Here is a 17,577-nt window from a genome sequence, read left to right as displayed (position 1 = left end):
GATCTTGCATATGCTCTAATAAACTTATCACTGCCAAAGCGGGAGTTATTGAGTGTAACTGGACCGGGGTCTGACAACTATGGATGCCACCAGCAAGAATGCCCTGAACCATGACTCTCTGAAGTCTTTTACATGATGCAAGGTTTCATAAGGTCATGAAGACAGAAACATTTAGAAATGAGATTCTGATAATTATACCTAGGGTTTTTAATTGGCTGTATCCTTATTAATGTGTTTCTTTCTAACAGGTTGGTGCCTAGAAGTGAATTAAATAGGGTGGCCATTGAGAACCAAGTTCTTTCTTGCCCTTACAGGTTGACTACAATTTAGTTGTCATGATGCTTGCCTGGTTTCATAAAAAGACCGTTCATCATTCATCCACAATGCTGCCTACTCTAATATAGATATATTGATACTGTTTGCAAAGTGAAATATAGAGACTGTATGTGTTTGTGGATATGTGTGGGGGAAGTCTCCAGTTCTATGCTTTCTTGATAAATTCTCTTGCTTATTGTTAAGCAAAGCTTCCCTCCTTTTCCTGCATAAAGGAATAATAGGCTATTATCTTCTACCTGCCATCCCCATAATGTGATATTTATAGTTGATATCGCCTACAGCACTGTGAGTTTTAGAGGAGAGAAAAACCCTGCTCATTAACTGGCATGCTTTTCCTTATGGTGTGAAAGTTTAATATGGTACTTTTTTATATTAAGTGTGATTAACTAGAATGTTACCTCTCTTACAGTAATTGCGGGTTTTCGAGGAACTGTCCCTCATGGCTTATCACTGGAGATTGGAGACACTGTTCAAATACTAGAGAAATGTGATGGTAAGTATTGACATTAGCACAGAACTGTTCGGTGGTAAGGGACTTTGAGGTCATTTCACTCAATTACATTGAGGCAGTATCTTTCATAACTAATGCTTGCAGGAGATGAGCCCATTTAATTGAAAAATTCAGCCAGGCTTTACTTTCTCCTCAAGCAAAAGGCAGTCATGTTCAGAGATTCGTGAGTCATGAGGAATTTTGGTAAAAGGCATTGTATTCTGGATCTGAAATCAAGACAGTACCCTTAATGATTTGAGGAAAGCAGCCAAGATATAAAAAACATTGTAACCAGACTAAAGATACCTTTCCTGTTTTTATGTGTGACTAAAGATCTAAATACTTGTGAGGAAAGCAGATCTATTCAGCAAGTTATGCTCTGGGTTTTTTTATTTTAGCTCTATTCTGCCCCATCTCTGTTAAGAGGAACCCTCCCCCCATGTTGGTTGACAAAATCCTTATTGATGATTGCTTATGATACTTCAGGTTAACTCTAAAGGCAATATTCTAGCAACTAGTGTGGGTTTAGCAATGGCACGGGATTCTGGGATTCTTTTGCTTCAAGGATCTAACAACTGATGCACATGTTCTTCTATACCATGCATGGCAGAACAGACCCACTCGGGCTTGCAGGCCCTGTCCCACCCTGCCCTCCTGGATTTTCTCAACACCTGAAAAGGCTTTTCTCCCTCTCTGTGAAATTGCTGCCACCACCTGACCTTTGTAAGAATTAGCCACTGGGAGGGTTGCGACTTCCAGCTTCCCTTCCAAGTTCTAATACCTTGCCTCTGTGTCTCCCACTACCTCAAATCTGGTTACCACGGAGACCGTTTACTGCCTTTTGCAGCACTCGAGGAGTAGCCACTTTCCACCTGTCTGCCTTCCCCTTCCTTCTGGTGTTCCTTTTAAAATAGTGTGTCAAAGAAAGTGGAGGTCTATGTGGCATAGAGAACCACTACCAGGATCAAAAGTTATAAAGCATCTATTAAAAAGAAAATGTTCACAAGCGTACTTTTAGCACAGCACTAAACTGAGTGAGGGATTCAAAAGAAAAGGGTAGAATGCAATTCCCCTGTCCTTCCCTCTATATATTACCTGTCTGTTGTTAAATATAAGGCAGGCTCCTTAGCTTAGAAAGTTACATATTTTTATAGGAGTTCTATTACTTTCAAGCCTTCTTCAGGTGTGCAGGCCAGCACATGGCAATGGTCATCTCCTCCAGACCTCAGTTAAGAGCTCTGACTGCTTTGATGGAATCAGCACCAAAGAGAAATTCCTCCTTGCTCCCAGAACTTTTATAATTCCTCTTTTCCCCACCCACTGACCAGTCAGGCTGGGTCAAAAAAGCTTTCCTGAAGTCTCCAGACGTTTCTTTCTGAAGTCTTTCTAGTACTTAATACCTCCAAATCTCTGCTCCCTGCTTGGGAAAGGAGAGCTTGACCATTTCATTGTTTAGATCTGTTGGCATTTGTATGAAGGTGGACTGAGGCAAGTCTGGAAAGCAATTGAAGTGACTTCCCTCCTTCCTGCCTCTGCCTGTTCTTTTCCCAGAGAGAAAAGAAAACTTTTAAAACTCAGAGCGAAGGTTTTGTTCATTTCAGACCTCCGAAGCAAAATTGCATTTCTTCATACCATCTTCCAGTTTAGAGGTGCTCGTTGTATACCAAAGCTCGTTAATATATGTCCAGCGAAGTAGAAATTTGGGGGGGAGGGGGGCTAACAGTCTTTAACACTGATGTATATGAGATTTTGCCATCCATAACTGGTAGTGGGACTGCACCCTGTGAATCTCTGCGCTATTTTTTGTTACTGTAGACAATGTATAAGAGAAAACAATATATTGCTTCAAAGATAAATTTTTATTTCTCTGCAGGTTGGTACAGAGGATTTGCCTTAAAGAACCCAAATCTCAAGGTACAGACAACATCCCATGTATAAATCTGGTGTGTGTGTGTGTGTGAGAGAGAGGGGGGGGGGGAATGCATGTAAAGTCATTTTGAAATATTCTTATGAAATGTTGTAGAGAGAATATTTATATTTTCTGTGACAGCTCAGTATATTATGTAGCATAACTCTGCAACTATGACTTTTTTAAAAAGAATACATTTTTGCAAAAAGGAGGGAAACTGGGACCTGTGAGAGACTGCCTTTGGTGTCATTAGGAAAAGAATTTGGAGGAAGGACAAGCACAAGTTTGTGGGTTTGGGACCTATAGATCACTCATTGGAGATGATCTCACTCTGGATTGGTTCTTGGGCCATCACTCTTCACATGTGCTATAGTACATGAGCATGCAAAGTAAGAGGGATGGCTTGGTGCCATTTTTCTGAAGAGGCCAGGGAACATAAGCTAGAGTATGACCAGCACGAGGGGGGTTGGGTTTCCCAAAGGCAGCTTGAGTAAACTAGCTCAAGTAACCCAGGTTGCTACAGTAAACACCTTGAAGACACTTATAAGGCTAGACGAAGCTATCAATAGCAGAAAAAGGCTGAGAAAGAGACTGTTCTCTATTCTTCTCAGGTTAGCTTTTGAATAACAACTGAGGGTACATTAGCCTCAGCTGTTGGACACTGAGCCCTTCCTACACATTATTCCCTTGTATCTCTCTCACCTGGGTTCTCATGATCAGACGGGCATTGTGAATTCTGTCTGGGAACTTAATTTCTATGTATACATGGGCTGATTTGGATCATGACTGCAGCATGTGGGGAAAAGAAACCACATATACTGATATGCTACTGATAAGTTTCCTCTAAGGAGCAAATAGCAGGGGAGGCGGGGAGAAAACGAAGTCCTGATTTCAGTGAGGCCCACATGTGTCTGAGAACGGAGCTTGCAGCAATGTACAACTCATACTGTGGACCTAGGGAGACCATGAGGAAAACATAATGTGTAGTTAAGTCATGAAGCTCTGGCTTAACAAGCTGGTAGATAAGGAAGAGTAGATGAGAGGGAGATTTAGGGTATAAAATGTAGGTTTGCTTTGCTATTGTCTTTTATGGATTGTGTGATAAACACAGAAAGTTTCTGAAATGGTAGTGCAATATTGCTGCTCTTTTGCAACCAGACTTGTAGATTTCCAGTTTCATTGGAATTATCATGAGTAAGATTTCATCTCCAGTGATTTCCCCGACCTTTTGAATGTCCCATTTCTGATGAGTTGAAGGCATAAATGTTATACTGTATTTGTTTTCACCAGTCATATTTACTGCATCTGTGGAATATCTTATATAGCTTGTCATCAGTAAGAATGCTGTTTTTGAAAAGCTCTTCTATAATGTAAGCACAGCTTTCTCTTTAATAATTTGCTTATGCCAAGCTTTATCTCTGTTCTCGGTGGCTTGTTAACTTATTTTTGCATTTACTTAGTGATTTCTGTTCTCTTTTCAGGGTATCTTCCCATCTAACTATATCCACTTGAAAAATGCATGTGTTAAGAACAAAGGGTAGGTGGAAATTTTGACTTCAAGAATTTAGCAAATGCTGGGGAGCAGTGGGAAAAGTGCAGGTTGATGAGGTAGTCCTATTTCAGATGGATAAAGATGTTAAAATGCCAAAGAGTCTATGGATCCTTAAAGCACAATAAAGGGGTGGGGTGTGCTCTGTGCAATCCTTCCCGTATCTTATTTCTCCCACCTTCCCTCTCACTTGCATTTTTCCTCTGTCTCCAGTTGATTGGTGAGACAAACTGTGGTGCTGCAATACATCTAAAACACCTTTCCCCTTTTGCTGGCCATGATTTGCAAGCTATAGTTTGAGCTCACCATGATTAGTGCTAGTAAAATGCTGCAGTACAGTTAGTGATGGAGGTGGAATTTGCATACAAGGAAGGGAAAAGAATTTGTAAGCCTTCAGTTTTCTGCTTGCAGTCAGAAGATTAGATAGCATGTGTCTGAACCAGGGTTCCCTCTAACGTGCACCAGCCTAGGCTGGCGCACTGATTTCCACCCCTCCCCCAGTGCAGAGCTCATTAGTTCAGCACAGGGGTCCTTGTGGGTTGGCTCCACCCAACCCCTCGGCCCAGAGCCTGTGGGCCCTATAAAGGGGGTGTTGGCACTGGCAGTTCTCGCTCTTGCTGCCTCCCACAATCTGTGGCCACCTGCTTCCTGGCCCACATCATCACCCTCCTCCTACAGCCCTGCCTCACCACAGGAGGACAGAACAGAAGTGAATTGCCCTTTCCACTTTCTCCCCTTGGGCAGCCAGCACTGTTGTGTTTGCATGTTGTGGAGCCTGGTGGTATCAAAGCCAAGGATGGAGTTGAGGGGGAGAGGCTGTGCGTGCTCTCCTTTCTCCCCCTTGAATCAGTATTTGAATCAGTAGTGCCTTCAACAAAGTCTTATTTCTTCAAAGTGTGTTGGAGGTGGGGGGAGGCCGTGAGTGCCCTCCTTTCTCCCCCTCGGCAATGTGTTTGAGCCAGTAGTGTCTTTAAGACGAACAAAGTTTTAATTCTTCGGGGGGGGGGGGGGGTTGGAAATGATGGGGAAGCCATGTGTGCCCTCCTTTCTCCCCCTCAGCAACTTGTTTGATTCAGTAGTGCCTTTAAGGTCTGTGGTCACACAACAAGGTAATTGTGATTTGTTCCTGCTATAAATTTAATCAGGAATATTTTTTTTCGGGTTGGGATGATCACACATCCCTTCTCGGAGTGGAGCGGCTGCTGATCTCAAAAACCAAAAACCCGATATTGCCCTGTTGCAAGAGACTCATCTGGGGAAAAGCTACAAAACCCTGATCTCTTAACTGGTATCCCACTCAATATTTAGCTTGTGGCAACTCCAAGTCACGGGGGGTGGCCTTATACTCTCAAAACATGTTAAATTCACATTGGAAGCAATAGAAAAAGACACCGAGGGCAGATTTATTTTTATTCGGGGTAACCTTAATGGCTCTTTAATGACGCTGGCCTAAGTCTATGTGCCCAATAAAGGACAAATCTAGTTTGTGAAAGACACTTTGTTTAAACTTTGCCCCACTGCTGGATCTCCTGATGGCACCTGGTATTTTTGGCCACTGTGTGACAGAGTGTTGGACTAGATGGGCCATTGGCCTGATCCAACATTGGCTTCTCTTATGTTCTTATGTTCTTATAAACTACATCACTTTCAAAAAGGCAGCATCATTGTAGGAGGAGACTTTAATTACTTAATGAATAAGCAGCTTGACCGCTTAGCCCCCAAACGAAAACATTTGCACACCCAGTCACTTAGCTTACATGAGCAAATAATCAACAACCATGACTTTTGTGATATCTGGAGGCATAAACATGCTAATGAAAGGGATTATTCCTACTTTTCACCTAAGTATAAAATCTACACAAGGCTGGACTACATTTGTATTTCCAGAGAACTGCCCCCCTTGGTTAAATCATCCACAATTGGTCTCCAATGCTGGTCCGATCATGCACCAATCGGATGTATTCTCTGTAAAGACAAACCAAATATGACAAAACCAATGTGGTCACTTAATCTTTATTAACAGATCCAAAAGCAAAACAAGAAATCAAACAGGAACTTCAAGACTTCTTCTGTCTTAATCAACACTGCAGGGTTTCCAGCATGATGGTTTGAGAAGCGTCAAAGGCGGTCATACACGGTAAATGCATCTTGCTAATGGCAGCCTGTAGAAAGGAGAGAGAGCAAAGGAAAAAACTGAACTATTAGCTACAATTTGGAAACTGGAAACAAACCAAAGACTAAGCTGCAACCCAAAGATCTATCAATGTCTTTTAAACCCCAGAAAACACCTAGAATTGCTTGAAACAACAGCAAACACCAGAAACAACCTCAAAATGAGACGCGATTCCACATTCGCAGGACCTCTCCAGCTCTGTCTATTATCTAGGAGACTTAAACAACAGAGAGATTATAGCTATATCAATAACATCCAAAACCCGGACAGCAGTATCGAGACCTCAACTGCCGAGATCGTGCAAGTGATAGAGTCTTTCTATGCGTCACTTTATACATCACTGAAACTGGCAAAAGAGGCCATAAATGAATTTTTGGAGTTGGAAGTTGTAACCACAAGAATTTCATCTGACCACCAAGCACTACTAGAAACTCCTATCTCATTGCAATAAGTTGAGAGCACTATTAAAACCTTAAAAAGAAATAAAGTTCCTGGTCCCGATGGGTTCCATTCCGACTACTATAAAGACTTTCAGCCAATTTTAGCAAATCCCCTACTAGAAACATTTAATAAAGTCTTGACCGAAGGAGTGCTTCCTACAACATGGACTGTAGCTAATGTGATCCTGATTCCAAAGAAAGACAGGGACTCTACTGACCCTAAATCCTATTGCCCGATATCCCTGTTGAATACAGATTACAAAATATTTGCAGCAATTCTCATGAACAGACTGAAACAGATTATCGGTGACTACATCAAGGAAGATCAGACTGGCTTTATCCCTGCCTGGAATATTATGGATAACATCGGGAAGACATTTAACATTATCCATTACAGAAAGACTCAACCACAATGTAACTCCTTATTACTAACCTTGGACATCGAAAAGGCTTTCGACATGGTTAAGATAAAATATCTGGATTCCCTACTCCAACACATGAACTTTGGAGAGACCTTTCGAAGAGCAATAGCTGCTATCTACACTAAACCTACTGCGAATCTTCTGATCAACAGGACCATCTCTAAAAATATACCATTGTATCAAGGCACGTGACAAGGATGCCTCTTATCTCCCCTGCTATTTGCACTCGTCATAGAGCCTTTAGCCTCAGCTCTTCCCGAGAACCCTAACATCAACGGTATCAAGGTCGGTGGTTTGGAATACAAGGTCAGTCTGTTCGCTGACGACCTTACTATATATGTGTCCAACCCTGAAACTACACTATCTGAAATCGAACGAGTGTTGGAAAAAAATGAAAATGTGGCGTGCTTAAAGGTCAGTCAAGCAAAATCACTACTATTCCCTATAAATCTATCTACTACTATCACAGCAAAAATCAAAGAACTGTTTCCTTTCCAGTGGATTAAAACTCAGATGTCCTTCCTGGGTATCAAAATACCACTGAACCTAGCTGGCCTCATTAAAGTTAACTGTTTTCAAATTGAGAAAGAAATCCAATCGCTACTGAAAAAATGGAACTATAAAACGCTGTCGTGGCTCGACCGAATCAACACCCTAAGATCATTAATCTTTCCCAAATTCCTGTACTGCTTCCGAGCAATCTCAGTTTATATCCCAGATTCACTATTATTTAAATGGCAGCGCACTTTCACGAAGTTTCTGTGGCATTTTAAAAAAAACTAGGGTCAAATTCGAGACATTACATCGACCTTTACGGAGAGGAGGCCTAGCTGTTCCTGACCTTCACCTTTACTATGTTGCAACAGCTCTATCCAATCTTCTTAGACAATACCATGATTCTGAAGTGTTAGGATGGAAAGCGATTGAAGAAGCATCCTTTGAACAATCCAACTTCAAGGAGCTCCTATGGGGAAGTAAACAGCAGCCAAGATGGCTGGACACAGAAAACCCATTTGTGACTGATACCCTCAAAGTTTGGCTTAAGTACAGACCGAAACTTGTGGCGATGCGGTCAAGACTTAGCACCTTCACTGGCCAAAGTTGGTTCTTACCTGCCATGGAGCAGGACTCTTTCAAGATATGGAAGAAAGCAAGAATCACCAGAATAGTGCATATACTAAAAAAGGGTAGACTAGTGCCCAAAATAGACTTGGAACAGAAACACCATGTCAAGTTGGCATGGTTTGAATACCTCCAAGTCCAGCATCTCTTCGAGGACTCTGAGATAAAAGCCAATCTCACTAAAGCACTTGTGGGCTTTGAACAACTGTTGCTGAATTATGAAAGCAACAAAGGGCTGATATCTAAAGTATATCGTATTTTGCTAGATATACATGGAACCAAAAATCTGAGCTACCAAGGCACTTGGCAAAAAGGCATCAAACAACAACTCCTTCCCACCCCCTGGGATGCTATATGGCTGTCGCACGCAAAAATATCCCAATCTCAAGTAATCCAGGAGTCTGCCTTCAAAGTTCCCCACAGATGGTATCTCACTCCTGCAAAACTATCAAAGATATACCCTCAATCCTCTCCACTTTGTTGGAAGCAGTGTGGAAACAAAGCAACTTTTTTCCACAACTGGTGGGAGTGCCCAACTATATCCCAATTCTGGAAACAAGTAACACAACAAATAGAATTATTAACAGGATACCCCTTACCTCTGGTTCCAGCGCTGATCTTATTGCATCTGTGGCCAATCGACAGTCCACCTGTTAAGAGAAAACAGCTGATTAATCTGTTGTTGGTAGCCGCTAAAGTAGTCATTGCGCAAACTTGGAAAGTGCAAACACCCCCCACAATCCAAATGTGGTTGCATAAGATGGGGGACTTCTTTCTACTTGAAAAAATTTCCATGATCACTAGCAAGGAATGTGACACCAGTGATTTCTCAAACCCATTAGATATATGATATCCTGTTATAGATAAGCTTGAAACAGATAAGATGGATTTGAACGAGGCTAAATTTAAACTTTTCACTTATGGCTAAGATGATATAATTAGCAGTTGTGATGACCATATTTCCATATAAGCTCTCAATGTTATCACTGTTGACAATTGTAGTATAATATATACATTCGGTGCCTTATAAGGTTAGTTGACACACATAGGTTCTGTACAGTTGATTTAAGCACTGCTAGGACATTGTTGACAAATGGTTGTATAATTGTTACTGTTTAAACATATTTTCTGAGTGTAGCCTACTGTTCTACCTTGCTTTTGACCAGTTCTACAATAAATAAAACAGTCTTTTTTTGGAGGGGAAACACATCCCTCCCCGAACCGCGAGCATTCCATGAGGAGGCTCTGGGCACCGTCTAGATGCAGACGCCCACTCGCCTGCCAGCCCACCTGGCACTTCCTTCCCTGCCCACCTGCCTCCCCTCCCCAGCAACTTTCCACGTCGCCGGCCCGATGCTGCTGGCAAGCTGGGTGCACTCCGTAGCCTTGCTTTTCCTCCCCCCCAACCCCCCTTCATTATAATATTTCAGAATACTAGTGTCAACCAAGCTGAATGCTTGTTCCTCCAGTGCAACAACTGATTTTGATAGAAACTCTGGGACTATTATGGTGAGCGCCTTGGTCTGTCTGTTAGGTATGTTCCTACAACTGGAAGTTCCCAAAGCTGATGGAAATCCCATATATCATCATCAATTCTAGCATTTGTATGTTTCTTTCTTAATGCTGCTGAAAATGACATGATAGAGTAGTACTTTTTAAAAATAATAATAATAATAATAATAATCTGATTTCAACAGGCAATTTGAAATGGTTGTCCCGACAGAAGACTCTGTTATCACAGAGATGACATCAACTTTAAGAGACTGGGGCACAATGTGGAAACAACTTTATGTGGTAAGAGTGCTCTGGGACCCAGTTTGAAAGTATCGACTGTATTTTCCAGATAAACAAAATATTTTTTAAAAATTAGATACCCTACAAATAGTGAGGACAGATACTTAGTAATGTATGTTAAAAGACCTGCTTTTGGATGTGTTGCTTTTCTACTCTTTTTCTTCTCAACATCAGCTTGATGACTTTTGTTAAAGTAGGTGGGGCATCTGTTCAATTTTTAAAATATAGATGACAGACTGTAATCAAGCTAAACACCTCTAACATTTGTCACAGCCAGAACATAGGCACTGCCTGCCACTTAAGTAGAACTCATTTTGTGTGCAAGTTTTGTTATCCAGAAGGGAAGCTGCTCATGGGAGTTAGGTTGCCCCACCTGGTTTAAAATAAAGCACAGCTTTTCGGTATCACCCATAAACAGAAGGGTCTAAATAACAGCAGAAAGTCTGAAATCTCAGTCAGCTAGATTAATTTTAGATGAGAACAGAATGGGAAGATTGTCTAACACGAGTATGGTAAACTGACTTCTTTAAAAATGGCTTGCATCTTTGATCTGAGATAAACCTTCAAGCAGATGTTTTTTGCAAAAGAAAAATCTGCTTTGATGCACAGAAGTGGCAGAAAGACTGACTTTATAAAGAATTCAAAGCGCTAAAATAGTACTTGCAGGATGGCATATTCAGTATAGATTTTACAGTCATATCACATGTACTGTAAGAAGGTTAATTCCTTGTCCATAAGTGTGCCCACTCCTTGAGCAATAGATCTATATTGAAACCAGTTGTCACACTGAATAGCTATGGGCTACTTGTCCGCTGATAGCAGTAGTGGGGTGGCAAGCCACCACTGTATAAACAGACAGACAGCTATGGTCATTTTTATGTCTTCTCTTGCTCTACCAATTTGGTCTCTTGAATTCCGCCCCAACCCCTTGACAGGAGCATGTTGCAAAGTTGGGTGGGTGCTTGTATTATTTTGCTTTTTTTAGTAGGCTTTCTAGGGTTGGGCACTGAATGTTTGATATTGAATGTTTTTATATTATTTTGATAGCTTGAATTTGCTGATTATCCAGCCCAGATATTTGTAAAGTTTCACTCAATAAACTTGTGTGTTCAATCTACCTGGATTCTCAGTGTTCCTTCAAAGCTTGTAGAAGCACCTAGCCACTGTGTTAACAAATCCTTTAATAATGTTGTGTGGGTCACTTCCCTAACTGAGGGTATTCCTTAAAGAGGGTATAGATCCTAAGGGGTATAGATCCTAAGCCAAAGTTTCAGTGAGATGGTATAGAGGGAAGGTTTTCCCCCTTTTTTTGGCTAGTTTGGTGTTGATTTGGGCTCCGGTTGGAAAGAGGGTAACAGTCACATTGAGATGAGACTAGCACACACATCTTCCTAACTATATATGGTAACAATGTTACCTTCTTAATGTGTTGCCTGCTGTGATCCTAGAAGTGATTGTGGCTCTGACCAAAATTGATATTAGCTGGTACAATATGTTTGTCTAACTAATAATGTAGCAGCGGTCTTAAAATTTGAGCAAAAAGTAGACAGATTATCACATCTGATACTGCATTACAGAGATTTTTGTTGTTTGTTTGCTTTAAAAGAGTCTGACAATTTTCATTCAGCATAGATACTGTAATCCTTAAATTACCTATATCCTGTTTCCTAACACAGTCTGTCCACTTTTTGATAACTGGGGAAGCAAATGGGAGAGGGGGCAGGCAGGGCAGAGCCCTTAACGGAGGTCAGGGATGACCTTGTAGGAAAAAATGCACTCGGCTTAATGACTTTGATAGCCTAAGGATCTGGTTATGCATTTGACAGAGAAATGAAGGGGACCTCTTTCACCGACTATGGCACATAATGAACGAAATCCTAGACCTACGACGTCAGGTACTAGTGGGCCATCTTACCCATGATAGGATGAAGGATGTCAAACGGCACATCACAGCTCGCTTGGACTGGGGCAATGAGTGAGTAAGAGATGACTTGTTAAAGCACCTATGAAAGTGGTGGTGATGCTTTATTTCAGTTGCTTTGTTTATGCTAACAAGGAAATTAACTTTTCTGAGTGGTGGGTTTCTTCAGGAAAATAGCTTTTGATAGGAAGACATCTTTCATAAAGGAAAGCCTAACGAGGCCTTACTGCCGAATATCACCTACAACTTTGACTCTTTTATATTATGGGAGCCCTTGCCCACTGATGTGTCTCATGCCATTGGGGGCTGTGTATGAATATTCCAACCATGTGCTTGTGGCCATGTCCCTTTCCTATATGAGTGATAACGTACTGGAGGATGCCAGTCAAGTACAAAATACCTGCACAGTACACTACAGATGTGTAACTTGCAATGTTCACATTGTTCCTCAGCAGAACTGGATTGCACCAAAGGAATGAACTTCAGCCCTACTGGATGAATCTATAAGGGGCCTTTTGTGGTGGTGATTTATAAAAGCTTATTATTCCATCTCCATTTGGAATTTTAATTACCTAGATTAATCTCATCAGATCTGCACCCTCACTCACATGGTATCTTTTAAGGTTGTTACACCAAGATTCAGTTTCATTCTGCCATGACCACAGCAAGATTACTTTCTACCCAGTCCATTCTTAAGAGCTTTTATAAACCAGGAACAAAACCTAACACACAAGCAAAAAGCATTTGAATGCATGCCTTTTTCATCGGAATAATTGGATGTGAATATTCCAACCATGTGCTTGTAGCCATGTTCCTTTCCTACATGAATGCTAATAAGCTGGAGGATGCCAGTCAAGTATGAAGTGCCTGAACAATACACTACAGATGTGTAACTTGCAATGTACACATGTTCCTCAGCAGAACTGGATTAATCTCATCCGATTAATCTTATCAGATCTGCAACCTCATTCACACGGCATCTTTTAAGGTTGTTACACCAAGATTCAGTTTCATTCTGCCATGACCACAGCAAGATTACTTTCTACCCAATCCATTCTTAAGTGCACTTATAAACCAGGAACAAAACCTAACACACAAGCAAAAAGCATTTAAATGCATGCCTTTGTTCATCTGAATACTTGTTTGGAAACATTGAGTAAATCAAATGTCATGTTAGAATTTTTAGAGCAAACAAGCATTTTTTTCTTCCTGTGTGTGAGCTTGCTAAACTTGTGCTGTATCAAAGCCTTACACTTTTCTGTTACTAAATGCATAATGTGTTGCCTGTTCTGTAAATAAAAAATTCATAGAGCAAGGTGTTGATGTTGAATGTGATCTGAAAGTTGCCAGGTAGGGTTCCTGTTGATCTTGACAGTACCTTACAGAGTTTGAAAAGCCAGCCGGCTTATCCCTATTCCAGATAGGCTGCATGACAGAAAAATGAACCCGCTGGGCTTTTTGCATCCCAATATTACTATAGAGAGAGGCAGTGTGGCTTAGAGCATGTCAGCCCTTGCATTCTAATTCAGGGCTCCATCAGCTTCATCGGATGCCCTCAAGTTCTAGCATTTTGGGGAAAGTTAACTTTGTTAACTGTTTCCACCCCTTGCATAATTTTATAAACCTCTATCATGTCCCCCCCTTAGTTGTCTCTTTTCTAAACTGCAAAGTCCCAGACTCTTCAGCCTTTCTTGATAGGAGAGATGCTCCAACCCCCTAATCATTTTGGTTGACCTCTTCTGTACTTTTTCCAGCTCTGTGATATCTTTTTGAGATATGGTGACCAGAACTGCAAATGAGGTTGCACCATAGGACTGTACAGGGGTATTATAATAATGGCCATTTTATTTTCAGTCCCTTTCCTAATAATCCCCATCATAGAACTATCTAGTACGACCCCAAGAACTTTCTGTTTCAGCAAGTTCTGACCCCATTAGCCTATACTTGAAGCTGAGGTTTTTTGTTCCAATGTGCATCACCTTATACTTGCCAACACTGAATTTCATTTGCCACATTGTTGCCTGCCCACCCAATCTGTGGAGGTTTGCTTAGAGCTTTTTGCAGTAGGCCTTGGTTTTCACGGTCCTGAATAATTTTGTGCCACCTGCAAACCTGGCCATTAGACTGCTTGCCCATCGTTCCAGATCATTTATGAACAAATTAAATAGTTCCGGCCCCAGGATCAATCGCTGTGGGACCCTGCTGCTTATTTCCCTCCATGTCCTCCTTTAGTTTTGTCATTATTCAGTCTCCAGTTATGTTTCTTTTGCATTTGTAAATCAATGGTCTTTTATAAGAGAAATGAGAGTATTGGTTTAAAAAATAATGGTGTAGTTCCATTATAAAGATTACAACGGTAATGTATATGGTGCACTTTGCACTATAAATGTTCAGCTTTATGTCTTGCTGAAGAAATGTACAGCAAGGCTTGTTTGATACTGTCAGTTGGTTTTGGAGAATTCTGTGAGGCTAAAAGCCTCTCTCAGTGGTAAAATTCAAATGGTAAATTTAACAAAATTTAACAAAAATATACATAAAACTCATCGTACACAGAATGGACCTAAAATGAAAGAGGTGGTGGTGGAATAATTATATGTCTGTTAAGCAACAATTTTTTAAAAATTTAAATATTTTGAAATATATAGAACTGGGATAACTACCTTACTTACACTGAGATGTTCACTTGTGGACTAAGTGGTAATAAATATTCTTGAGATGCAATATGGGCAACTCATCAAGATGTATTTATTTATTTATTTGATTTTTACCCCGCCCTCCCCGCCAAAGCAGGCTCAGGGCGGTTTACACAAGAACCATAGATAAAAAAAGTATAGATATTCATATAAAATACACAATAAGTTATTAAAATCATTAACATAGTGATGGCAATACGGCTGTGATAAAGTGCATTCAGCGGTACATCCACTATCAGCAGGCTCAGGCTGGAAATATGATTAGTACAGGGCGTAGATGGTAAAACGTGGCTCCTTATCTGAATGCCTGATGGAAGAGCTCCGTTTTTGTGGCCCTGCGGAACTGTGCAAGGTCCCGCAGGCCCATGATCTCATCCGGAAGCTCATTCCAGTAAGTTGGAGCGGCTGCAGAAAAAGCCCTGGTTCTAGTCGATACCAGCCTGACATCCTTAGGACCGGGGGGGGGGGGGGAGACAATTTTGCGACCCTGACCGTACAATATTTCATATATCAATGGATCTAAAATATACATAAAACATGTGATTACATCACTGCAAATTAAAAAGTCTCCTAAATTTTAGGGGGAAAAGGTATTTTGCCACTGAGGAAGGCTTTTAGCTGAAACGTGTTTAGTATTGGTTCCTGTATATGGATATAAATTGTACCTTTTTGTTACCGTCAATGGCCTGCCTTGTTGTTTAGGGAAATCAGCTATGCAGCAGGGGGGGACTAGAGGGGTATAAGGACCATACACCACTTGTATACCAAGTTCCAGCACAGTAGTAAGACCCCAGATTTGAAAAGTAAATTAAATAGGTTTTATTGAAGAATTTCTGTAATTATAAGCACACTAAGCATTGTTCATTGTGGAACAATAGAGTGGCCTGGCATTTCCCTGGTGCCAGACAAAAGAGGTGATGTTTCTTAATGTGCGGCAGGATGAACCTGAATGGGAGACCATTCAGTAGACATGGAGAGTTAATGTTTTCCTTGGTTGGTCTGGCATAGGTGTAAGAATGCAGACATTTTAGACAAATATATGGAGACAGAATCAGAGGATTATTCCAAAGTGAAACAGAAATTGGGGCTACAAACATGCAACATACTTCATTCATGACAGTACCACAGACTGGATACTCTTTGTCCCTGCCTGCCTGTACATGTAAGAGACAAAAGACTAGCCATTTGGTCAGTAGAAGATGCCTGAGGCAAGGGCAGAGACTTGCCCATTCTAGTCCTTTTTGGACTGAGCTGATAGGATAGACATGGGGGGGGGGTTTGCTTGCATGGAGGATGCTTTGGCAGTGCAGCCAGCCTGGAGAGTCTTCACTTGGCCTGAGTTTTCCCAGCCAAGATGTGGTTCTCCTAGCTTCCCAGCAAAAGCCACTGTTTAAGCCAGGCCTGGCTTTATGAGGGCACTGCTTGTGGAGGTTCAGAAGTCGTTTTGGGGTGTCTCTCTCTCGGGAAAGACCACCTCAGGTTCCGGGCCTAGGAGGCTGGTTACATTTTAACCTGCATTTATATGACTGGACATTTATTTTTATATTAGGATTAGGTACTCATATGCAGAACCATAGGATTGTGGTTTTTAAATTATATTTTAGCACTTTTGAATGTATAATTAAATTATATGTGATATTTTGTACATTAGCACTACATCCATTGAATCAAGACATTCCTACTAAATATGTTTTTGGGACAACTCTATCCTGAGTTTTTAGAATATTTCTCGCTAGCCAGACTTTCAATCTTTGCTTGCAGACAACTGGGATTAGACTTGGTTCCAAGAAAAGAGTATGCTATGGTGGATCCAGAGGAGATCAGCATTACAGAGCTTTATAGACTGGTAGGTCAATAACTCATTCTCACTTTACACTAGTTCTGTGTGCTGTGTTCAAATGTCCAATTTAGCTAAAAACTAAAAATGTTCATAAACTCATCTTGTTCCAGGTTTACAAAGGTGTTTGGCTCATCCTTCTTTTTGTCTCACATACAATGTGATGAAGAAATACTGCCTAGAGACTTGCTCTAATCAACACTGACATATACAGATTATCTGGAGTTAATTTTAGTCCCAAAACTGGGGTTTTAACCAGGGTTTAATCCTGGTTTATAGTGAAAAGACGGCTACCTGCACTTGGGCTGTGTCTTGGTGTTGTACATCAAATATAACTGAAATTAGTCTTAAACAGTTATTCATTCATATCATTCTAAATGAGAAGAGCCAGGAGTGTATGTGAGCCCAACACAAACTGGATTTTGTGCACATGTTTATTTAACTGTGGTTAAATTGGACATCTGTGTTCACAGAAGAGAGTTTCACACTATTCTTTAAATACACAGGAATCTGATGCAGATTTACTCTAGGATGGTCTTCATCTAGGTTTTGAGTAATTGGGCTTGCTTTGTGGAAATGTGCACTGCTACCCCAACCTCTTTGCATCTAGTGCACAGACCCTGAACCATAGTAGTAAGAGAAACACAGTGCTGTTGCAGTTTTTGAAAGCCAGCATAACATATGCCTAACATCCCAGTGCATGAGCTGTGGTCTTTTACTTACAAGAACAAAAATTCCTTTCTATAAGGACTTCTTGTGAGCATCTTGGAGCAACTGGATTTCAGCCATAACATAGCAAATAAAAAAAAATGTTAATAGTTCCAATAATACAAAGTAAAAATAATTGCTTTGCATTAATTATGAAGCATGTGCAATTAAAGGAATTGCTGT

The 17,577-nt window shown here is 40.9% G+C and overlaps 1 protein-coding gene across 1 annotated transcript in view; it reads left to right on the top strand.

The window, feature by feature from the left end:
* Positions 1–229: 229 nt before the first annotated feature.
* The window catches only part of DOCK4 (dedicator of cytokinesis 4), a 208,119-nt gene continuing 190,771 nt past the window's right edge, over positions 230–17,577 (top strand). Inside the window, exons 1-7 of the mRNA XM_015412932.1 lie at positions 230–248; positions 746–829; positions 2,700–2,740; positions 4,217–4,272; positions 10,139–10,235; positions 12,062–12,210; positions 16,611–16,695. Coding sequence (XP_015268418.1) covers positions 230–248; positions 746–829; positions 2,700–2,740; positions 4,217–4,272; positions 10,139–10,235; positions 12,062–12,210; positions 16,611–16,695 — 531 coding nt within the window. The remainder of the gene's footprint in view (positions 249–745; positions 830–2,699; positions 2,741–4,216; positions 4,273–10,138; positions 10,236–12,061; positions 12,211–16,610; positions 16,696–17,577) is intronic.

Source organism: Gekko japonicus, unplaced genomic scaffold (assembly GCF_001447785.1).
Source record: "Gekko japonicus isolate JY-2015 unplaced genomic scaffold, Gekko_japonicus_V1.1 scaffold1668, whole genome shotgun sequence".
Lineage (NCBI taxonomy): Eukaryota > Metazoa > Chordata > Lepidosauria > Squamata > Gekkonidae > Gekko > Gekko japonicus.
The sequence above is the reverse complement of the archived record's forward strand: the minus strand, read 5'-3'. Positions and strand labels throughout refer to the sequence as shown.